General features: G+C 35.3%; 1 protein-coding gene across 2 annotated transcripts in view; it reads right to left on the bottom strand.

Annotated features, from left to right (window-relative positions):
- The window catches only part of IQCM (IQ motif containing M), a 322,044-nt gene that overhangs the window by 149,903 nt on the left and 146,425 nt on the right, over positions 1 to 25,716 (bottom strand). For both annotated transcript variants that reach the window (XM_060178975.1, XM_060178973.1), the window contains exons 9-11: positions 22,839 to 23,037; positions 15,773 to 15,917; positions 9,491 to 9,625 (exon numbers count right to left, since the gene is read on the bottom strand). In XM_060178975.1, coding sequence (XP_060034958.1) covers positions 9,491 to 9,625; positions 15,773 to 15,917; positions 22,839 to 23,037 — 479 coding nt within the window. The remainder of the gene's footprint in view (positions 1 to 9,490; positions 9,626 to 15,772; positions 15,918 to 22,838; positions 23,038 to 25,716) is intronic.

Raw genomic sequence — 25,716 nt, 5'->3', positions numbered from 1 at the left:
GGGGCTCATTGCCAACACTACAAATTCACTGCTCCTGGGGGCCACTTTTTCCATTTCATAGGACAGGAAAGAGAGGGACTGACACAAGAAGGGGAGATAGAGATGGTGAGAGAAAGAGAGACACTTCATTGTGAAGTGTCCTTTCAACAAGTGGGGAGCAGGGACTCTAACCCGGATCCTTGCATGAGTCCTTGTGCTTCCTACAAGGAGCACTTAACCAGGTGCGCCACCACCAGGCCCAGCCACTATAATACTTTATCCATTAAATATCCTAGTATCTTTTAAACGTTCTCATGTCAACGTATGTCAGCATACTTTCCCAACCAGACTCTTAAGATTATTCTCTCCAACAGCTGCTGGTTGAAGTTTCACTCCTAACCATTTTGTTCTTACTTCTATATAGGCTACATGCGCTGACAAATTAATTTTATTTTAGTGGTGAAGCAGGGTTACAGGTATTTCTCTGTCTCTCCATCTCTATCTCCCCCTCCTCTCTCAAATTCTCTCTGTCTCTATCTAACAAATAGATAAAAATTAAATTTAAATAAAAAAATTTTAAAAAGACTTTGGGGTGCCAAGCATGAAAGTCTTAAATAAAAAAAAAGTTTAGACAAGTAAGATAAAAAATATACATGTTGGTTTAAAAATATTTTCATTTGTTGATTGTAACACCTCCTAAAGTAAAATGCTTAAGTACAGATCTCACAGAATATGTATAAGATTTGTAAAAAAAAAAAAAAAAAAAAGGTTTAAAACACTGATAAAACAAATTAATAAATGGGAAGATACCCCATGTTCACAGTTAGGATAGAAAATTCAATTCTGAAAATATAAATTTCCCATTATGTGTATAGTAAGCAAGAGAACTAACAGAAATAATCTAGCTACATTAGTCTTACGAGTGTTTATGTAATTTCCTAAAAAAATTAACAGTTAATTAAACTTAAGGTTACCAAATAAGTTTCACAACACTCGCTAATTTACTTTATCAGCATTTATTTTATACCTACTATAGATTATTATATACTGTATTTTAGAGACAAATATTTGAATATAACTATTTCTTTTTAAAATATTTTTATTTCTAATTTGATACAGACAGAGAGAAACTGAAATGGGAAGGGAAGAGAGAGAGTTGGAGAGGCACCTGCAGCACTGCTTCACACTAGTGAAACTTTCCCCCTACAAATGGGGGCCAGGGGCTTGAACCTGCACCCCTGTGCACTGTAATGCATATACTTAATGAGGTGCACCACTGCCTGGCCTCTGAATACAATTTTTTCTATGGGTAATTTACAGTTCTTAGAAAGAACAAATCAAGGCTAGCATGTAATAAATAAAAGGAAGATAATTCAAAACTAATTTGAATTCCTAAATGCAGTAGAGAAAAAAATTACAGAAAAATAAAGCAATTGTAACTGAGGAATAAAGATGAGGTGGAAAATAAATTAAGGGTCATAAATTTGATATTCATAATATTTCATTAGCTATCCACAAACATCCAGAAAAAATATCTGGAAATGATATTATTACTTTGGCTAATGAGTGAATTTAAGTTGGACAACTAGGATAGAAAATAAACATGTTGGTTTCAAAATATTTTCATTTGATTTTAACAATGTTCTCAGCCTTCCATACATACCATTTAGTGCCATGAAGACTACCTTAAAACATCTCTGCAGATAATAAATTCAGATGTGTATTTACTGTGGTTTTTATTTTAAGAAAACTATTGTTTTGATAGGTAGAAACCATATTCTAAAATCAGTAGTTAAAGTTCATGATCTCAGAAGCCATTACAATTATCAATATTGACTTAAAGTGTTGATAATCCAAAGACCATTTATTTCAGTTGTACTCATTAATATCTATTAGAATTTAATACCATGGCAGTTAAAGTATTTATATATGGATTACTGTAAAATAACAATAGCAAACATATCATAGTATGCATAGTAAAGATAAACTTATAAAAAGTATGTTTGAAAAAATGAGAATATTATCTTCCATTGTTGCTGAATATATTTACTGTCTGATTTGACAGAAAAAAACAATCCTCGGGGGCTGGGTGGGTAGCACAGTAGGTTAAGCATACATGGTGTTGGTGGTGGGAACTGTGTAGAATTGTACCCCTCTTATTATCCTATGGTCTTCTCAGTGTCTCCATTTTATAAATAATTTTAAAAAGAGCAGGTCCTTGGCATGAAGTGCCAAGGACCTGCACAAGGATTTTCGTTACAGCCCTCAGGGGATAAATTAGCAGGAGGTGAAACAGGTCTGCAGGTGTCTATCTTTCTCTCCACCTCTCTGTCTTCCCCTCCTCTCCTGATTTCTCTGTCCTATCCAAGGACAACAACAGCAATGGCAACAATAACAAGGGCAACAAAATGGGAAAAATGGCCTCCAGGTGCAATGGACTTGTAGTACAGGCACTGACCCCCAGCAATAACCTTGGAGGCAAAAAAAAAAAAAAATCCGCATGCCTTTTCCATGTAATTAAAACTACATTTTAGGAGTGTCCGTTCATAGTAAATTTAATATGATAAAATTACCTATATTATATGATTTCCATTTAATAGCTAAAGCTATATCTTGCAAATAGAACATATACAATTGTGTCTTTTTGTGGTAAGACAAGTTTTTGTCAGAATCATGGAAAGACCAGAATATATTACAATTTACCACAAACAATTTAGAAGTATAAATTAGTTTACAAACCATCTTCATATGATATGCCAGGCTAAATAACATACCAGGTCTTGTTTTTTGCTGATTTTAATATTTTTGCCTAGGATTCCACAGTGAAAATAGATTTATCTTCATTGTTGAATTGACTGCCCATTTTCACTGCAAAAATAACCCTGAAATTCTATTTATATGTTGGATAAGAACGCAGAACCTTTAAAGTTTGATCTACTATAAGCTGGTCAAATATGAAACTAAATAATATTAGAAATCCGCTTTTTAATTCCCCTGTTTTCAGGTATGCCATTTAATTGTTATTATATTCATCCAATAAAATATGAATTAATATCAAGCAAAGATTCTCATATTAGACTGGTCTTCAGATTTTATAATCAGCCTTGAGATGGAATTCAAAGTTGCTTGCTTCATTCGCCCAAAGGAAGATTTTCAAAAATCATGTCCTCAGTCACAAATTTGTGTTACCATAGTGAAGTTAAAAATATCAGAACACATACAGACAGTTTTAGGAATTTGACCTACTTGGTGCCATACACTGAAGAAGTTAATCAATTAAATTAACTACATATGCATTAGGTAAAATATTCTACTGGATGAAGAAACGCGTAGGTTGCACATCTGGAGCTATTATCCACAATCAAAGAAGTCAGTATGAATGAAGATGACTGACAATCTAAAAGGTATAAAATCAGATTCTCTTGAAAATAGGATATATGGAATATAGCAAAAGCAAGTAGAAAACCTTTAATTTAGTTTCACTTCCTATAATTTAAGGGTTTTTTTTTACATTAGATTAGAATATCTCCATTTTAAGTGAAAGTTTCTCATGAACCAGAATTTTTTAGCTACATGGAACATAATTGGGCATATATTTAAAATTATGTTAGAATAACTTCTCTCTTTTAAGGAAAGCTTGCTAATTTTAGGTATTATTAAAAAACATGTTTTTAAACCAAGTTTTCTTAGGTAATGTTAGTTTAATTGATTTAACAAATTCAAGCATTTACAGAAATTATACTATGTTACAAAGCATTCAATTAGTCTGCTAAAGATGATCATAAAGAAGTTTTTGCTGTCAACAATGTTATTTTATTTTTTATTGCCTCAGAGTTATTGCTGAAGCTTGGTGCCTACAAAACAAATCCACCACTCTTGGTGGCATTTTTTTGTTTGTTTGTTTGTTTTGCTAGAGACAGAAATTGAGAGGTAAGGAGGACTAGAGTAGAGAGTGAAAGAGAAACACTTGTGAAACGGATTCACTGTTAATGAAACTTCCTCCCAGAGTCTTGAACCCAGGTCTTTATGCACAGTAACATGTGTGCTCTATCAAGTGTGCTAGCACCCACTCCAAGAATGTTTTAATAACATATTTCACTATGTTTTCAAAATACTTTGAAAGGTGTCTAGACTTAACATGAGACCAGGGTAAAGTTCCAGTTCCACTAATGAGTTTAGCAATATCAGACTAGTTTCTGTCATCTGTAAAATGAGAATAAATGAGCTCTGGCATGCAGATTTTTATGAGAATCAAAAGAGACAAAATGTATGAAATATAATGAATTACATTCAATAAAAAAAATCTTGGGTGGGGGTAGATAGCATAATGGTTATGCAAAGAAACTTTCATGGTTGAGGCTTCCAGCTTTAATCCCCCCACACCATTATAAGCCAGAGTGGAACAGTGCTGTGTTTAAAAAAAAACAAAACTCAAAAAAACAGTCACTATATACATAGGTTAAGTACTAAAACACTAAAATTCTAAAAGTTATAAAAATATTCACAATTAAAAATTATTCACTTACAGGTGAAATTTAAAAAACAAAGTAAGAAAGGAGAAAGGATTCAATGTGATGTTACAAATGCAAGGACTGAGAGAAGGGTCTCGGGAAAATGAGTGGAGTGGACCCAGTACACTGCAGTGAAGGAGGATTAAGTTAGGGTTGGGAGTGGTGTACAGACTCTGTCATGCAAAGATGGAAAACTGTATTCATGTGACAACAACTGTCACATCATTTTCATAATAATTTTTTAATATTTAAAATAACAATAGTAAACATTTAGCAAACACTTATAATAGATTACCTATGTTACATAAATTATTTCATAAGGGAGCCAGGCGTACGTGCAGCAGTTAAGTGTACTTGGAGCGAAGCACTAGGACAGCATAAGGATCCTGGTTGGAGCCACCAGCGCCCCACCTGCAGGGGAGTCCCTTCACAAGCGGTTAAGCAGGTCTGCAGGTGTCTTTCTCTCCCCCTCTGTCTTCCCCTCCTCTCTCCATTTCTCTCTGTCCTATCTAACAACAATGATATCAATAACAACAACAATAACTACAACAACAAAAAACAACAAGGGCAACAAAAGGGAAAGCAAATAAGTACTTATTTCATAAATCTCAACAGTTCAATGACTTAGTAGTAACTTCTTTTTAGGCTAAGAAAATAAAGACATAAGAGAAATGAATAATTTTTCCAATGCCAGAGTGATGGAGCCAGGAATTAAAGAAAGGGAACTAATTATAAACCATCCTCTAAATCTAAACCTTTAAAATTTCACTTCAAAAATTTTTAGAAAATAAACCTATGAAAATTTCCATTGGGAAAACATTATAAATTACTAATATTAATCAACAGAAGTTTATGAAATGCCCCACTGATTCCATCTTCTTCATAATCATGATTATTAAGTAAAATGAAAACTATTTAAAATAAATCTGGGAATATACAGGAACATACACATAAGGAATTATTTACAAGTAATAAATTACTTGTAAATAATAGTAAATTATAGTTATTACTCAGGAAAGTAAAAGGAGAGATTTTGATACAGGGAACATAGTCTCAATTTTCATAAAATTAGTGGTATACTCACAGAAAAATAGCCTGATAGATATCAAATACTAACAATTGCTATTTACTACCATTTTCATATATTTCTATAGTTTGTGATTTTCTTTTCTTTTTTTAAAATTTTTAATTTGCCTCCAGGGCTATTGCTGGGCCTTAGAGGCAATACTACAAATCCACTGCTCCTGGTGGCCATTTTATTCCTATTTCACTTGATAAGACAGAGATAAAGAGGGGAGGAGTAGATAGAGAAGGGAGGAGGAAGATGAACACTTGTAACCTGCTTCACAGCTTGTGAAGTGTTCCCCCTGCAGGAAGGCAGCAGGAGCTAGAACCAGGGTCCTTCTGCTTGATAATGTGTATGATCAACCCAGTGGCCCATTGCTTGGCCTCCAGTCATAAATTTTCTATAATAAACATTCAATGTATTTTGGTCATCTGAAAAATATTATTTAAACAAACATACAATATAGCACAAAGCACAAACTGATATGGATCCTTCTGGAAGTTGTGAATTAAAATTTACCAGTAGTCTAAAAAATTTTTCTAAGCACTAGGGAAACAGCAGTGTCAAAACAAAGACTAAGTCACACAGGCTCCACCAAAGTCCAGCACCTTTCCCCACCAATTGTCACCACAGTTGGCACAAAGTCTGAAACAGTCTGCTTATTTTTCATTGGGGGGGGGGGTTCATTTGCTTTAAGCACTATTAGATTGTTGATTATAAAATTTTAAATAACAGTTAAAATATAAAGGAAACACATAAAAAGTCCATAGGTAAGAAATCAATTAAACTGACACCAAGAACTAATGAAAGAGAACTGCAAAAGTACAAAGCAGTTTTAACCTTATTACTATGGTGAGAAACACATGAGAAAAAATGCTCCAAGTCTTTGATTATCAAAGAAATGCAAATAAAGACAATAATGAGATACCACCTCACTCCTGTGAGAATGTCATACATAAGAAAAGGTAACAGCAGCAAATGCTGGAGAGGGTGTGGGGTCAAAGAAATGCTCCTGCACTGCTGGTGGGAATGTAAATTGGTCCAACCTCTGTGAAGAACAGTCTGTAGATCTCTCAGAAGGCTAGAAATGGACCTACCCTATGATCCTGCAATTCCTCTCCTGGGGATATATCCTAAGGAACCCAACACACCCATCCAAAAAGATCTGTGTACACGTATGTTCTTGGCAGCACAATCTGTAATAGCCAAAACCTGGAAGCAACCCACGTGTCCAACAACAGATGAGTGGCTATGCAAGTTGTGGTCTATATATACAATGGAATACTACTCAGTTATTAAAAATGTTGACTTCACCATTTTCAGTCGATCTTGGATGGAGCTTGAAAAATTCATGTTAAGTGAAATAAGTCAGAAACAGAAGGATGAATATGGGATGATCTCACTCTCAGGCAGAAGTTGAAAAATGAGATCATAAGAGAAAACACAAGTATAACCTGAACTGGAATTGGCGTATTGAACCAAAACAAAGACTCTGGGGGGGGGTGGGGGTGGGGGAGAATACAGCTCCAAAAAGGATGACAGAGGACCTAGTAGGTGTTGTATTGTTATATGGAAAACTGGGAAATGTTATGCAGGTACAAACTATTGTATTTACTTTTAAATGTAAAACATTGATTCCCCAATAAAGAAATTTTAAAAAGACTCTCAGAGACAGACTACAGATAGTTTATTATGAAGACTCGCCAAAAGTTTAAGCAAGAATTAAAAGAGCATTTTACCACTGAATTAAAACACACAAAAGAGGAACTTATAACAGAGTTCACTAAGAATCTTCAAATCTTGAAAGAGCTTCAATCAAAACTCACTAAGCAGTTAGGAAGTATGAATGAAAAATTTCAAACAGAACTCCAAGGAGTAAAAGACACTCTTACTGCTATCCATGCCCAAGTATAGGCTTAGGAAGTAGACTCACACATTCAAAAGAAATCATCTCCAATCTAGAAGATACAGCCAGCACACTCTTTCAACTCATAGATGAGGGAGAGGAATGGTTCAGAAATTTAAGGAACTCTCTATGAAATTGCAGACTCCATCAAAAGATGGAATAGAAGAATGATAGGCATATCTGAGGAGGAGGACAAGGCCAAAGGTCCAGAGTCCAATTTCAGAGCAATTTTAGCTGAGAACTTCCCTCACTTAGGAAACCCTCAGAACATTCTCATTCAAGAGGTAGAACAATCACCCAGATTTATGAATACAAAAATATCAATGCTAAGACACATTATTGTAAAACTATTAAAAGTCAATGATGAGGAAAAAAAATTGCTGGTTGTTAGGGAAAGGAAAGAACTTCCATACAAAGGCAGAACTGTAAGAATTTCATCAGGTTTCTCTTCACAAACTCTAGAGGCAAGGAGAGAGTGGAATGACATATTCAAAGTTCTAAAGGAGAGGGAATTCCAGCCATTAATACTGTATCCTGCAAAATTGTCCTTCAAATATACGGGAGAAATAAAGGTTTTCTCAAATATTCAAGAACTAAAGGAACTTGCCGCAATCATCTCCACCTTACAAGAACTACTGAACTGAGCCCCACAAGAAAGGAGAAAGCAAAGGAATACATGTTCCAAACACAAAGTTTCAGGTGTTACTGTAACACCAAACTGACTTGCCCTGACAGAGGACCTCACCAATATACCCGGAAACCTCACTTGTCCAGAGCCCTGCCCAACTAGGGAAAAGAGAGGAACAGGCTGGGAGTATGGATCAACCTGCCAACACCCATGTCCAACAAAGAAGCAATTATAGAAGCCAGACTTCCCACTTTCTGCACCCCATAATGACCCTGGGTCCATGTTCCCAGAGAGATAAAGAATAGGAAAGCTTCCAGCGGAGGAGATGGGATATGGAACTCTGGTGGTGGAAAATGTGTGGAACTTCTCCCCTCTTATTCATGGTTTTATCGCTAATTTCTATTTTTATTTTATAAATTAAGTTAAAACAAAATTTGTCCTGTTTTATACCTTACCACCTTTCAGCCACCAAGTTGAAGATATTACCATGATTCCATCTTGACTTCCCTAGGCAGATGACCTCCCTAAGTATCCCACAGTCTCAACTCTCCAGAGTCCTATCTCACTAGGGAAAAATAAGAAACAGGCTGGGGGCATGGAGCCATCTGCTATCATCCATGTCCAGTGGAGAAGCAATTATAGAAGCCAGACCTTCCACCTTTTACACCCCATTAAAAATTTTGGTCCATACTCCCAGAGGGATAAAGAATTAGGAAAGCTTCCAGTGGAGGGAGTGGGACAGGGAACTCTCGTAGTGGGAACTGTATGAAATTGTATCCCTATTATCTTACAATATTGTTCATCATTATTAAATCACTAACAAATTAAAAATATATAAATTAAGGAAATATTAAGATTTCCTATATCTTGGTGACAACTTCCACCTTTTATCAATCTTCCTAAGGAGGGCTTTTCTCCCCGTAAATTAGTAAATATTCTTGCGTAATACTATCCTTTCATTTATTCTCTATTAAAATTATTTGCAACTCTAAATTCTATGGTATTCAATAGTTTAACAATGCCTAACATTTAGGCATGGATTAGTTCTTTGTTATTTAATTAAACTGTCTAGAAAAAGGACTTTTAATTTTCACCTAGATAAATAGTAATTAAAATATGGTTATGCAAAATACTGCTGGATGTAAGATATCAAAAATGTTATTAAAAAACTCCAAAGCTGTCCCCTCCACCTACTAGAAAAAATATAGTTGAATTTTATCTTGTCCTTTACATCTCTTGCCTTATATATTAAAATCAAATTTTATGAAATTTGAGGTAAAATGTGTACAGAACAAGTGAAATTAAAATAAAAGGAGGAAGGGAGGAAGGAAAAACAGAGGAGGGAAACAAGAGCAGCAGAAAAATGATGAAAGCAAAAGAAGAAAGGAAGAACTACTCACGTATGTGGACCCGGTTCCAAACATCATCAATTTGCTGCTGGACTGGGAAATGGCCACAGTCATTGAAGTATTTCAGCAATTCACTTCTTTCTAATCCTTGCCAGTCTTCTCTCTTTGAGAACATTGTCTCATAGACTTAAAGGATAAAGGAAAGGGAAAGGGTAATGATTTCTTTATAATAGATAATCCCTCAAGTACAAACATCCTAAAAGTTTCCTCTGGATTTGAAGAAACATTAACTCGTCAAGGAGATGAGTGGTGGTGGCACACCTGGTTAAGTCCACATGTTACATTAACTAATCATATTTCTTCTGACTAGTAATAAGTCTCTATCATTAGAGAAGCATTATGGGAAAGGTTAGAAGAAAGAGATATGCCTCTCCCTCCCACATTCAAATAGCCAAATTTGGATTTGCTTCCTCAAGAACACTGGCATGTTTTGTCCTGGTTTACATGACAGACAATAAAGGCTCAGATCACTCCTTAGGATATAGCTTTAATGTTGGAATTTCTAGGTCTCTGACTTCTACTGATCCATTTTGACATTCATATTGTTATTAGTTCCCTTATATTTTCATCTCTTTGTGACTTCTACCCACATTCTTGAATTGATAATTCCACTTTGGACTGCTGATCTTGTTCCCCTAGTAGAAATTTTTCCTATACTTCTTTACACTATGTATTTCTACGTCATATTTAAAGTATTACTTTCGTGGCTCCAGGTTACTACAGAAACTACTTTGCTAGGCTATCCCTCACCTATCTCCTATATTTGGTATGTATTAAGTATAGTTTTCTATAAACACTTCTATTTTTTTCTTTTCTAGAAGATGCTATTGACTTTCAATTATGAGTAAACGAATTAGCCCCTAAAGATAAAAATTAATCAGCATTTACAGTATGATCAGCACCTGCAGCAGTTATAGGCTCTGCTTCATTATAGGTTCAGTTCTGAACCTTGCAATCCCAATAACAAAGAGAATCACATTAATTTCTAACTGAGGTTAACTTATCATCCTGTCACTTAACAATATAAATTTCATCTTTCAAGTCATTGATTCATTTAGTTCAGAATGACAGTCATCAGACATCAACTAAATCAATAAGTGTTTACAGATTGCCTAAATAAGGGTGACGATTTTAGTAGCAAGTCTATATTTAGGATATCTATCATTGTGTCTCTCTTTTTTAAATATTTTATCAGGGGCTTAATGTTTTACAGTGGTTTCTGACACATAGGCAGAATTTCTCTTCACCCTACAAGTGTTTTGTCTCTGATATTAACAAACTAGCACAACTGCTGCTGAGCCACCAACCCCACTCTTTGACATCTGTACAGGCCACCTAGACTTTGACTTGCCATCACCTGTACTGTATTGCTTTAGGGTTCGCTCTGGCTGTTGGACTCCATTCTTCTTACCTGTGCTATGAGCCAGTCAGATTTGCCAGAGAACTAAGTTCACCCTTGGTGCTTCCCACTGACTGGGAGAAGCTGGTGGATAAAAGTCCAAACCTTGAGGCAAGGTGGCTATACTTTGTTTAAGGGATTAAGCATTAGTTGGCCACATGGTAATCTGCTTGATACTGCACTTCTTTGACATCCCCACAACTCTTCCCAATCTTTCCAGCTTCATTTTTCCATTCTTCCTAAAGACTCTTGCAGGATCATCACTCAAATAAGTCAATTGTGCTTAAAATCTAGTCTGCAGGCCTGATTCTAGAGAAATCCAAAGTAACATGACTTTTGCTTAAATGTTTAAGTATGTGTACTCCTTCTTCAAAAAATATATACATCTTTAGAAGTTTTCCTTGAATTAGAAAGTTTCAGATTTTTCTCACCAGAGTAGATTTATGGCACATACTATCATTGTGACTATTTAATAATATTAACAAAATGTCATTAGTCCATATATTATGTCCTAAAAGCAAGCATTCATGACATATTAGCAGAATTAATGTTTTAGGCAGCCATAAAGTCTCGTTAAGCTCTAAAAATTCATTTAACATTGTGGAGTGTCCTGTTTATTCAATGCATTTGATAGTTTCTGGTCTTTGATCCACTTGGAGTAGATACTTGTACTTGGTGATATGTGGTAATATGGTTAAGATAATAGGTGCATGGTGATACGTGGTTATCCAGTTTCATTCTTCTGCACAATGTTTGCTTCATAAGTATCTTTGAAGAATCAAGACTAACAGCAATGAAAATTAAAATAAAAAATAGAGCAATGGGACTCTATCAAACTGAGAGACTTCTTTATAGATAAAGGAACTACAAGAAAGACACCCTATCAGACAGGAGATATTTACATCAAAGGGCTAATAACAAAAATAAAGAGCTTACCAACAAAAATAAAGCTTATCACCATAAATAAATAAATAATCCCATTAATAAATTATTGGTGTATTACACTAAAGTAAAAAACTCTGGGGTGGGTGGGTGGTGGGGGTGGTTCAGGTCCTACAACATGACGGTAGAAGACCTTGAGGAGGTTGTATTGTTATGTGTAAAACTGGGATATGTTATGCATGCACAGACTATTGTATTTACTGTTGACCATAAAACATTAAACCTTTAATAAAGAAAAAAATAGGAGAGGACAAGGATGTAATTTTTACTATAGAAAATACCCAAATGGACAATAGACATGAAAAAAAAATATCAGAGTCACTGATTAGTAGGGAAACAAAATGAGACACCACTTCACACCTATGAAAATGCCACATATAAGAAGGGAAAGCAACAAGTGCTGGTGAGAATATAGAGAAAAAGGACAGGAGTTGGGTGGTAGTGCAGCGAGTTAAGTGCAGGTGGCACTAAGTGCAAGGACAAACTAAGGATCCCGGTTCTAACCACTGTTCCCCACCTGCAGGGATGTCGCTTCACAGGCAGTGAAGCAGGTCTGCAGGTGTCTATCTTTCTCCCCCCCTCTGTCTTCCCTTCCTCTCTCCATTTCTCTCTGTCCTATCCAATAATGACAACATCAATAGCAACAATAACTACAACAATAATAAAAAAACAAGGGCAACAAAAGGGAACATAAATAAATAAATATAATAAAAATTAAAAAAAAGAAAAACGACAACTTCTACAGTGTCAGTGGGAATATAGTGGAAATGTTAGTGGAAAATAGTCTGGAGGTTCCTTAGAATACTCAAAGTGGATCCTCTCCTAGAAATTTATCCAAAATGCACAAGTAATACTTATCCAAACAAATTTATGTTCATAGCAGCATGATTTGTAGTAGCCAAACCTGGAAGCAACCTAGATACCCATTGACAGATGACTGCTTACAAAAGCTATGGCATATATACACAATGAGAAATTACATAGCTGTAAGAAATAATATTATTTTATTTATTCCTCCCTAGCAATAGAAAAGGAATCATTCCACTTCAGAGTTCTGTTGATTTGTAAATCTATTTTAGCATGTAATTTTAGCAAATTAGTGGGCCCCTGCCAATAATGAACATTTATTAAGGGACGTAACAATCAGTAGTCTACCTTTATGGAACTTCAAGTCAAAAATAAAATAAGTAGCTGAAACTACCAAAAATGTAGCACCATTATATTATAAAACTATACAATGCTGTTATAACTACACAATGCTGATTTCATAAGGTATTAAATTCAAGGGTGGTGTTTTTTTTTTCCTTCCTCTCAGCACTTCAAATATTTCTCTCCAATCTTTTAACTTGCTTGATTTCTAGTAAGTAAATATTTTTTATCTTTCATTCTTTATAGTTAAAAAAAATGTGTTCCTTCTGGCTTCATTCAGAATATCGTCCTTAATTTTCTGTATTTTATTTCCAGAAATTCTTAAGTTTAGTTATGCTTGAGCTTCCTGGTTCTGTAGCTTGGTGCCAGCTAATTTTCAGAAATTCTTTTATTTTTATTATAAATAAAAATAAAAGAAGCTTGGTAGCTTGGTGCTAGCTAATTTTCATAAATTATTTTATTTCTATAAAATAGCTTGATGCCAGCTAATTTTCAGAAATTTTTTTAATTTTTATTATCTTTATTGGATAGAGATGGCCAGAAATCAAGAGTGTCTGGAGAAAGAGAAGGAGAGGGAGGGGAGGGGAGGGGAGAGGGGTAGGGAGAAGAAGAGAGGGAGAGGGAGAGGGAAAGGGAGAAGGAGAGAGAGGGAGGAAGAGGAAGAGGGAGAGGGAAAGGGAGAGGGAGAGGGAGAGGGAGAGGGCTAGGGCGAGGGAGAGGGAGAGGGAGAGGGCTAGGGCGAGGGAGAGGGAGAGGGCTAGGGCGAGGGAGAGGGAGACTTGCAGCACTACTTAAACACTGGCAAAGATTTCCTCCTGCAGGTGGGGACCAGAGCCTTGAACCTTGTTCATTCTAATATGTACACTCAACCAGGTGTGCCATCACAGGGCTCCCTGAAATTCTCAGTCATTATTGTTTCAAGTATATTCCTTTCTGATTTTTCTTCTTCTAGTACTCCAGACTCCTTGGATATTTTGTTCTTTTTTTTCAATTTTTATTCTCTTTAATTTTGTTTTCAGTTTTCAAGGATTCTATTGATAGAGTTCTTCTTCCTTAGTCTTGAAATCTAGTAAGTCTATCCAAATAATTTTAAGTTATGTTATAACATTTACAACTGACAGTTATTTCTGGTTCTTTCTAGAATTGCTCAATTGGTTTACTTTATTCTTAGATATAAATTGTGGTTGTGTTAAATTGCTTAGTATGGGAATTTCAGCATCCTTGCTATGTCTTATCCTTAGGCATGCATTGTCCATTTCAATTGTGAAATTTGTTTGTTTTTGTTCTTTGAATTTTTGTACACCTTGTAATTTTTTACTTGACAGCCAGACTGATATACTGGGGAAAAAGGAATTCCTGTAATATATCTTTTGTAATATGGTAGTGAGATACGGGGATAAAGAAAATGCTCTATAATCCTTTCATTAGGTCTCACTATTTAAGCTGGTTTATATTTCTAGGTTATGAACTTCACAAGTGGTTCTGTGTTTTCCAAGCTTTTAGTGAGAAAGAATGACTAGACTGGACTGGAATTCAGTATTAACCTTCTACACTTCAATTAGGTTATGTTAATACCCCAAGCACATTGGTTAAATGATTTTTTTCTCTGAAACCAGGCCTTTTTAGAATAGAGTACTAAAGTATCCCTGAAAATGCTTCCTTTATCTTGGTATTTACTATATTATGTACACTCAACCAGGTGCACTACCACCTGGCCCTATACCTTGGTATTTACTGTGGAAATACAGTTCAAGTTCCTTAAGATAAATGTCACATTGCGCCTTCCATTCTTTGATGATTGTGTCCTGCTTGAATTTTTTAATTTGAGTTGTTTAAGCTAAGCCTTCAATGATATGTCAATAAAAGCTCAAGTTTCCCTCCATGAAACTGAAGCCTTCATCACCTTCCAGTTATGGGTCTCTGTTCTGGTCAGCCACGGCTAACTTTACAGGTAAGCCTGTATCCTCCTCTTGCTTAGAAATCCAAGAAGAACTTATTCTTTATTGCAGTTTGTGATTTTTTTTGTTATTTTTTAAGAGGAGTTGTGATTTCAATCTCCTTACAGGCTGAACTGAAAAACAGAAGTACTGTTTTTTACCAAGAAATTAACTATAATATTCATCCTAACTCTAATCAACACTGAATTAGTTAACTATAATAAAAACCAGGCTCTTGGAAGCTAAAATAAAAATGGGGTGGACTTTTGCCACTAACAGTAAATAATAATAAATAGTACATAAGGAATGTTTAGTTCACACGATATCTATTAAATGCTGTGTTGTCAATATATATCTGCAGAGCTCTCCAGCTAAATTTTATGTCCTCCTACAACAAAATGTTAGAGACAAGACTTGAGCTAAACCAATATGGCCCCTCTCCTTGGACTATGAATTTAAAGCTTGAAATTAAAATCTTAAAATGATAGTGGTTTATCTGTCCTCCAGAGACAAATAGAAAGTGCTTCTTATTTTTGCTCCTTAAATGGTTGAAGCAGTGCTGGTCCATGTTCTGTCTGAAGTCTGATTCATTAGTTGTCATTCCTATAGTTAACTTTGAAAATTTTTTCATAGTACTGAATAACTTTTTTTTCTACTGAAAGCAAAAAATGCTCATAAATTAATGCAAACATATGGTTCACCTTAAAATGCAAATAGTTAATTTAAACAAGATAAAATATGGTCTATCTTTGACATCTTTAATTATGTTTGAATTATATATGATTATATCATTGGTTACAATAAATCCAAACTGAAAATCAAACTAGAAATCACTATATCACTTACATTTCTTTCTGTCCATCCATTCCTCTAGCTCTGAATACTTTATAATTGTTCTTGTCCTAGTAAGATCAAGTCGGTATTTAATACGGTGGATTAGTCTGCGATACATGTTGACAACTGATTTCAAATTTGGTCCATGATACAAAGCCTATAAAATAGCAATATAGAGAGTAAATGTCTTATATTTCTACTCTTTACAGTTAATGTGATTATTTCTGTCCCTTTTGTTCCTCCTGTATAACCTACATTCAGATGACTAATCTGTACATCAATGTGTGCTGCCTAGGCTAAGCAAATGCACTGTAGAATGAGATAATCTCTGAATTTCAGAGCTTTCTCATGATCTGTTTGACATCAGATACTCTTCTGAGAGAGCAGACTTTTCAATGAGACTTCCCCAGAAGTACCCCTGATTGGTGCCCAGGTTTCTATAATAAGCAACTTGGGGGGAAAGTCTATAAAAGTATTTTCCTTTAATAGATGATTCTTGCCTAAGATGGTCCAATTCCTGTATTTTCTACCTTTTGAAAATTTTGTAGCCATGGCTATACCTATTTCTCAAAGCTCACTTTTAGTTACTTGTTAATTTCTAAATATTAAAGAAATTAACTTGGGGGGGGCACTATGAATCCACTGCTCCTGGTAGCAATTTTTTCTTTTCCTATTTTTTATTTGACAGGACAGAGAGAAATTGAGAGGGGGAGGAAGAGACAGAGAGGAAGAGAGACAGAAAGACACTTGCAGCACTGATTCACCACTCATGGGCTTTCCCCCTGCATGTAGGAAATAGGAATCAGGGTCTTAAACTTATCTTCTTGCACACTGTAATGTGTGGGCTTAACCAGGTGCACCACTGTTTTCATTTTCACAGTGACCATATTCTTTATTATATTCACTTTTTTGCATCTAGTAAATAATTTTTAAAGTTATTTCTTTTCTTCCTAAAAGGCAGTTATATGTATCTATTCAATTATTTTATGCTGTATATTGCCTATATATTACCTATAGCTTATATTACCTTTATATTACCTATATCTTATTACTGGGTTGTCAGGAAAGTCATAATGCATTTTTGCATATAAAAACACAGAAAAATATGCCATGACTTTGGCAGAAACCAAAAATTGTTCCACTTAAGATTTTTGGCCTCTAGGGCTTCACTGAGGATGTGTACCTGAGAGAGTTCAAATATCTGGGTAGATTCTTTCCCTATCTTTGGTTCAGTTAGAGGGTAAGAGATAAGAGGAGAGTCCCGCAGCACAGTAGTGCCTCATTGCTTGTGAAGCTTCGCCTTTACATGGTGCTTTCATGTGGTAGCTGAAGTTAGAGCTGGGCCAGCATTTGCCAGATGTGTGCACTACTTGGTGAGCTATCTCTGTGCCCCTCTGTTTATCTTTACTAATTCTGTTTTTTTTTACTTGACTGAAAAATTATTTATTAATAATTCCCTTTTAAATTATTTTTACTGGGGGATTCACGGTTACAGTAAATACAGTTGTTTGGTACATGTGTAAAATCTCTCAGTTTTCTGCAAAACACCCTCACCCTCAGCCTAGGTCTACTTCCAACAACATCCTTTTTTAAGGTCTTCTACTTTTGACTTCTTGAATTAAAGAATGATTTCATTCTATTTTTTTTCCAGGGTTATTGCTGGGGCTCAGTGCCTGCACTAAGAACCCATTATTCCTGGAGGCCATCCCCCTCCCCATTGTTGTTGTTATTGTTACTGTTATTATTGGATAGGCCAGAGAGAAATTGAGAGAGGGGGGAATGGGGAGGGAAAGACAAACACTTGCAGATCTGCTCACTACTTGTAAAGTGACCCCCCTGCAAGTAAGGAGCTGGAGGCTTGAACCAGGATCCTTACATCAGTCCTTGTACTTGGCACCATGTGCACCTAACCCGGTGCTACTGCCAGACCCACTCTATTTTCTTTCTATTAAGAAAAATATGTATGGAATCAGAAGAGAGCTCACCTGGTAGCATGTTAATATCTTGGGGACCCACATTCAAGTCCCCATCTTACACATGGAAGCCTGCTAGGCTAGCTTCACAAATGGGAGACAGAAGACCAGGGACTCATGACTGAGCGGGGATACAGTTCAACAATCTAATCTCTTCTAATCTTTCTTCATTCAAAAGCTCTGTCTTTATGTCTCCTGAGGTGGAAGTGTCAGGAAGAGGCAGTACACAGGATAGGGGGTGGGGAGAAGGAAAATAGCAAACCAGTGGGGCTTAAACCAATGAAAACAATGATTATGTAAATAGACCACAGCCTCAAGCAATGCAACAGAAGGGGTCTTAGAAGCAGAATTTAGAAGCAGACCAACAGGAGGCCCTACAGCAAACAATTCAAAGTGATGCAACAGCCTGTGACGTCTCCTCTGTCTTTCTTCCTCTTCCTTTCCTTTTGTTTTTTTTCCTCTTCCTATCCCCAATCCCCCCTTCCTCTATCTCTTTCCTTCCCTTTCTTTCTCCCTCTCTTTATTTCTCTGTGTTTCCATCTCCAAAATAAAAGGTCCATCAGGAATGGAAGAAGAATGATTTGGAGTGAAGTACAGTGATGACTCTGGTGGCAAAAAAAAAGAAGGGGGAGGTGGCATACATAGCAACCTAATTTTAAACAAAACAAAAAAAAAATGTACAGTGTAAGGTGTGAATCTTCCTGAGTCAATTTTCCTTCAAAATGCATTGTGTTCCACCGTGTAGGTGAAAATAAAAACAAACATACATGAAGGTTCTTTATACAGAATCCCTTAACTAATAAGTTGAAAATTAGTTTCAGAAATAACAGAAAGACATGTCAGAGACTACATAGTAAGTTATATACTACATTCCACATATTTGCTAATTTGGGTATACACACTACAAATTTTTGCTTGATCTATTTCCTAGTATATTTCTATCCTTGCTCCTGTAATATTATTTTATATAATATTTTAGAGGTTGTTCATATCCTTTTATTTTTTATTCTTGCTTAATTTTATGGTACTACTCTGAAATTTTAATACTAAAACCTTTATGTCTTAACTAAACATTAATTAATTAAAATAAGATAATTTAAATAACGAGATTGGGCAGAAAATAAATTCCATGACTTACTATGTACCTCTACTTTCTTTCTATCTGATGAAAGCTTTTGAATAAAATAAATGTTTTCAACATTAACAACACTATACAGTATGTATTTTTTATTTTATTCATTTGCTTTATATTTATTGCCACCCAGGTTATCTTTTAAAGAGAGATACTCAACAAGGGCAAAGAAATGGAAAAATTGGCTTCCAGAAGCAATGGATTCATAGCACACACACAAAGCCCCAACAATAACCCTGGAGGCAAAAAAAGAAAGAGAGAAACTGAGAAGGAAAGGAGAGACAGAGAAAGAGAAAGAAATACAATGGGTAGGGGTAGTAGCATAATGGTTATGCAAAAAGACTCTCATGCCTGAGGCTCCAAAGTCCCAGGTTCAATCCCCCATACCACCATAAACCAGAGCTGAGCAGTGCTATGGTAGAAAAAAAAAATCTTGCTTCTTGATCCTGAAATTTCCTCCCTGCAGTTGGGGATCAGGGGCTTGAACCTGGAGCACTGCATGTTGTAAAATGTGTGCCATATCACGTACACCAATGCCTAGACCTCCAATGTGTATTTTTTTAAATGTTTTTGTTCAATAAACTCTTCAGGCTTATTTGGTGTTAAAAGATGAGTTGGAAGGGGGAAAGACTGCTCTTTTGGGAGGATGGATGCTTTGCCATAGTTCTATCCTGAATCCCACCACAATGGGAAAAATGCTGGTGTCATATCATTCTTTAGCACTTGTTCAAGCTCACTCCCTCTCTTTCTGCATGTATTTTTATCTGAAAAGTTCTGGAGAGGTGAAGTTCTGGTAAAGACAAAATAATGATGATAATAATGATAGTTAGGGTAGGTAATTAACTGGTTACACCTTGGGAGCAACCTCCACTCTGTGCATCTTGTGAAAAGAAACAGAACTCACCTCTTAAATTTTGAAGCCAAAAATCAAGTGTTCATAACCCAAGTCTCTGGTGCTAGGATGCAAATACATGGCAAAGTTTCATCTACTGTCTGTACTGGCTCCAGGTTTACAATCTTAACTATAAATGTTTTTACAAGTGGAACTGTGGAGAATCTATTTGTAATGTAGAATAACTGTGGCAGCAATACCTATTTCCAAGAGAATACCCAGTATTCATAATCAGATTCTTTCTGTGTGGAATCTGACTAAAGTCCTGGGAGCTATCTAACTGTCTCCATTTCCTCATTTCCCAAGCTTAGTGCTCAAAATTTCTACCCAATATTTTATTCGATGTCTTTATATTTAAATATTTTGCTTACAATTATCAAGGATCAGAGAGATAGTTCACTGAGTAAGATGCATAACCACACATATAATATTGGTATGGTATTTTTAAAACATTTCAGAATTATTCCAATATTATTTATTCAAAAATAATCAGTCATTTTCTAAAATCATTTTCTTATTACAACCATCTATTCAAAATACCTGTAATTTCAGTACTTTTAGACAACAACAAGTATGTAAACATGAAGCCAAAATTTTAAATTATAAAAATTCAGAGAAAAAGACAATTAAAATAAATTTTAAAGGTACCACACTGCCAATCACTTTGTACTATTATTTTAAACCATTATTACTTACACTAAAAATATGCAAACAAACAATACAGAGATTTTAAAAAGAAAGTCATTTGAAATGTTGGAAATAAAGAATGCTGACAGTTAAATGTAATACTCTTTGGTTCCATTATGACTTGTAAAATTGCTCAGTATTGCTTCAGTATCACCAGGTACACCAAAAAAAACTAGAATTTTCACAGGGAATGGTGGAAATTATAATACTTATGAGGTATCTCAACGTGATATTCTAGCAAGCAGTGTCCATAGTTTGGAGTGGTAGTTAAGCAATATGACTATGGAGCTTCTCCAGCCAGCAGAGGAATAGTCATGATGTGACAATTATTCAGTGAGTTGCTCTGCAGCCTCTAGAGCAGATCATCTATCAAGAATTCTCCCCACAGCAGCTTTACACAAAGGGACAGTCCTAGAACCTAATAGCATGTGCATTGTAGACCTGCAGCACTAGCATTTCCATAGTAGCAAAACAGTTATCAGCCACATTGACAGACAGTCATCCAGTATACGAAACACAGGGCCAGTGGTGATAAAAAGAAAATAAATGGTCAGGAAAGAAATTACAACCAAACCAGATTTAAAGTATTGCTTATATCTACTCTAATCCTTTAGAAGTCTTGCCAACTTCTTTTTTTATCTCAAAGTTTCTATCAGATTTTCCTTTTTATCATGACACTGAGCCTATTCTTGTTCTCTCACTTTCTAGACTCATTATGAACCCAGAAGTTATGGGGACTCTATAATTATCTATGGTAGCAGAAAAGTCATAATTAGTTCATAATATAAATATATATGTGAAATATATCATATATATGCTATATATATACTATATGTGTGTGTGTGTAGTATCATATATGTTTATATAAAGGGGCCCTGATAAACTTTTACAATACTGTGCTGGATAAATTTACCCATTCAATATATATTAAATATCAAGCTCTAAGTATCCAAATTTATTTGAAAAAAGACAAAAATATAATTGTATACAAACAAATAAGATAAATATCAGATAATTGCATATAGTTAAAATCATAGAGACTATATGTCAAAACACATAACAAATATAAAAATTCTCCCAGGGAGTTGGGTGGTAGCACAGTGGGTTAAGCACACGTGGTGCTAAGCGCAAGGACCAGTTTAAGGATCCCGGTTCAAGCCTCCGGCTCCCCAACAGCAAGGGAGTTGTTTCACAAGCGGTGAAGCAGGTCTGCAGGTGTCTATCTTTCTCTCCCTTTCTCTGTCTTCCCCTCCTCTCTCCTTTTCTCTCTGTTCTATCCAACAACACTGACAGCAGCAACAATAATAATAACCACAACAATGATAAAACAAGGGCAACAAAAGGGGGGGGAAATGGTCTTCAGGAGTAGTGGATTCATGGTGCCGGCACGAAGCCCCAGCAATAACTCAGGCAAAAAAAGGAGAAATTCTCCCAGAGGATGATGAGATAACTTAGTTGTCAGTGTGTCTGCTTTGCCATGCAGTTGGCCCCAGGGCCGAGCCACCACTACATTATATGGGAACTATTAGGGCTCTGAGGGAAGCTTTCTGTACACTGGTATGTGCATATGCATTTATCTGTCTATCTAGAAAACTGGTCTGGAGTGGTGAAGTCCTATCAATGACAAAACAAACCAAAACACTCCCAAGATAGACCAAACTGTAGTGCTCCTAACAGACATACAAGTGAATAATCAAAATACTGAAATCTGAGCACAGTGACAGCCAGGAGAATAGAAATAGCAGCTCTGCTTAATAGACAAGGGGGGTGCCTTAAGTGGTATTTACCAATAAAGTAGGGAAGGAGCATTCCAGTCTGAGAAAATAGTAAATAAATATAAAATAGTAGGAGAAACTCAAGGAACTAACAGATCAAGGTCTCCTCACCTGCAATGGGAAAGCTTCACAAGTGGTGAAGCACGGTTGCAGGTGTCTGTTTCCCTTGCTATCCCTTTCCCCTCTCAATTTATCTGTCTCTATCCAATAATAAAGAAATTTAAAAAAATATTGAGGCTTTGTTACACAGCACAAGGTGTGTGTTAGTGAGGAAGCATCATGTGATAAAGTGGGACAGTTGGAAAGAGTCAGACTTGAAGATCACATTATAGAATTCACTGTTGTTGCTTCTTTGTCTCTAATTTCAAAAAAAAAGTTATGTTATTGTGGAGAGAGAGAGAGGGAAGAAGAAGAAGAAGGAGGAGGAGGAGGTGGAGGAAGAGGAGGAGGAGGAGAAGGAGAAGGAGGAGGAGGAGAAGAAGAGAGAGAGGAAGATATTAAGATTCCATCCTAAGTTGAATATATGTATATATTAGTCAACAAGTAACTATTCTAAGTTGTACTTAATTGTATCTATGTAAACAATTGTAAACACATAATAATGTAATGTATACTGTACCTTGGCAGTTAACCTTTGTAATCGTTTGCGTTCAAGCCACCCTCTGACAAATGCTTGCACGGCGATGATCATTCTAACTGTTTTTATGTTAGCTTTAAATTTCTCCTTTTTCTGGAAGACTTGGAAGATTTCTATGTGTGGTCCAATCCTGCTAACTTTATTGTCACTTTTATCAACTTTACATAAAATAGATTTTGTCCTAAAAATAAAGTCCAAAACATTATTTTAGCTGGTAAGAAAAATACTTCTGAATAGCATTACTTTTCATTTCAATAATAAATCACTGAAATAGGAAATGTGGTATAATTTATACATATAATCTGAATGAATCAATCATGTTATCCAACTAATTTTGAATGTGCCAGAATCAATACAGCGTGTATAAAATTACTTTCTGAAGAGAGAATATGCAAAAATAAGAAAAGGTGAATTTGCCATACTTTACCACAACTATTGATGAGGGAAAAAAAGTATCTAAGGAAGAAAATACATTCCTATGACATTTAGGAAAATTAATCAAAATAACTCCTCTCTCTCTCTAAAGCTATTTTAAACTAGACACTGCTTTAGAACTGTCATAGGGACTCTATCAAAAATTATATACACAGTAATTTTATGCTAAGGTGCTCTAAAGAGGAACCGAGGAATATCAGCAGGTCAACACTACTAACCACAGAAAAGAGGGATTATACAAGAAAGCATGTCTGGTCCTTCAATACAATTATGGATAGTCTGTAATAAGTAACATGAAAAAAATACAGGCATTGACTCTAAGTAAGCTGACTGTAATTTAGGCAACCTTGTGCCTAATTGTTACGATTTGTATATCTGCTGTATTTTTATTAAATGGTGATCAATTTTTCAACGTTTTCCAAAGTCCTAAGTCCAATTCCCTTGATATAGTTAGCATATTATTTATTATTATTTTTTAGTGCTTTTGGTGCTGCAGTTCACTTTCACAGAGAAGCACCACTGAGGTGCCCAGGTCTACTTACAAAGCTGAGTTTTGCCTGAAAAAGTACATCCCATCTAGACCTGTGAGTCACAGGTACAGCTTTCTTGAGTCTCAAAGTAAATGACTCTTTTCCTGCATTTTTCTCTGTTTGGTGCCTGTAATAAATTAGCTCCTTTTTAAAAAATTAAGTCAATAGTATATCATACACCCAAGGCTGTGATTATCTACTCTATCAAAGAGACCACACCTGGCAAAGCAGTTTCAAATGGAATTATTTTGCATTAAGTTAGGTTTGCTGAGTCTTTAGTTCATGCCCATAGTTTCTCTCCAATTGGTGATGCAAATGTTGAAAGTCAGATTTATATTATTTGACCATGCATCTAGTCACTATTAGTGAAAAGGTACTAAATCACAGGAAATGTCAGTTGTTTTTCTTGTGTTTATTTCTTTTAGTTTGTCTTGAAGCTTGAGATATGCCCTGCACTATATGCCATTTAAACACTAGTAAAGTTCATATGATAATTTTGTGCCCACCAGAATAGAAACTGGCTCAAGATCAAGATGCTTTCATAGTGAGTGTCCATTTAATGCCCAAGTAGTCACAACTGAAATTTGCTAAAGCACAAAAAGTATGCTTAATAGACTAATATTAATTAAGTGTGCTTAATAAAACTAATAGTTTGCTTATGTAGGATTTTGTGACCATCATTTTAAGATAAAATGTGAGTTCATGATCATTAATAATGACTATCACATCTAGCTAAATAAATTTGAATATGGTATATTTGGCATAGAAATTAATACAGACTAGATTGTTAACTTACATACTGGTAGAAAAATTGATTCTAATTAAAATGCTGTAAATTAATTTAATATATATACATATATATAATTAATTTTATATATATACAAATTAATTATATATACATACATAAATTAATTATATATACATATATAATTAATTAATTATATATAATTAATTATATAATTATATATATATTAATTTTAATATTAATTAATATTAATTTTATTAATTATATATAATTAATTAATTTTATATATACATATATATAATCTGTTACATAAGTCCTACATAAGCAACCTAGTATTAGTCTACTAAGTGATTCTTGCCTGAAAAAAGGTCACTTCATGGGATAGAATATTGGAAAATTAAAGATATTAAAGAGAGGGGGATCTTGATGTCATTGTACATATTTTAAGTGAAACTTGGAGAAGTAAAATAGGATACATCTTTTTTAACAGACAGACAGACAGATGCTACAACATCAAAGCTTCTTTCAATGTGGTAGGGGTCTGGTTCCCCGCCGAACATCGGCGTTGATCCACGGGGTTTCACTCCTGTGTAATTTCACCAGGAGACCCTGTTTTTCCCTCTAAGAAGGATAAGCAATTACAGAAGCCAGACCTTCCACCTTATGCATCCCACAATGACCTTGGGTCCATACTCCCAGAGGGGTAAAGAATAGGAAAGCTATCAGGGGAGGGGATAGGATACAGAGTTCTGGTGGTGGGAATTGTGTGGAGTTGTACCCCTCTTATCCTATGATTTAGTCAATGTTTCCTTTTTATAAATAAAATATTAAATTAAAAAAATCCTCCAGGAGCAGTGAATTTGTGGTGCAGGCACTAAGTCCCAGCAATAACCCTGAAGGCAATAAATAAATAAATAATTTTTTTAAAGGATACAAAGTGTGAGGGACTGGGTTATGCATACATTGTTGGAAGCACAAGAACTAGCACAAGGATCTCCATTTGTGCCCCCCCCATGGCTCCCCACCTGCAGAAGGGTTGCTTCACTAGTGGTAAAGCAGGTCTGCAGGTATCTTTCTCTCCCCTTTTTTGTCTTCCTCTCCTCTCTCAATGTCTGTCCTTTCCAACAACAGCAGCAGCAACAACAGTGAA

Source organism: Erinaceus europaeus, chromosome 19 (genome assembly GCF_950295315.1).
Source record: "Erinaceus europaeus chromosome 19, mEriEur2.1, whole genome shotgun sequence".
In the NCBI taxonomy this organism is placed as follows: domain Eukaryota; kingdom Metazoa; phylum Chordata; class Mammalia; order Eulipotyphla; family Erinaceidae; genus Erinaceus; species Erinaceus europaeus.
The sequence above is the reverse complement of the archived record's forward strand: the minus strand, read 5'-3'. Positions and strand labels throughout refer to the sequence as shown.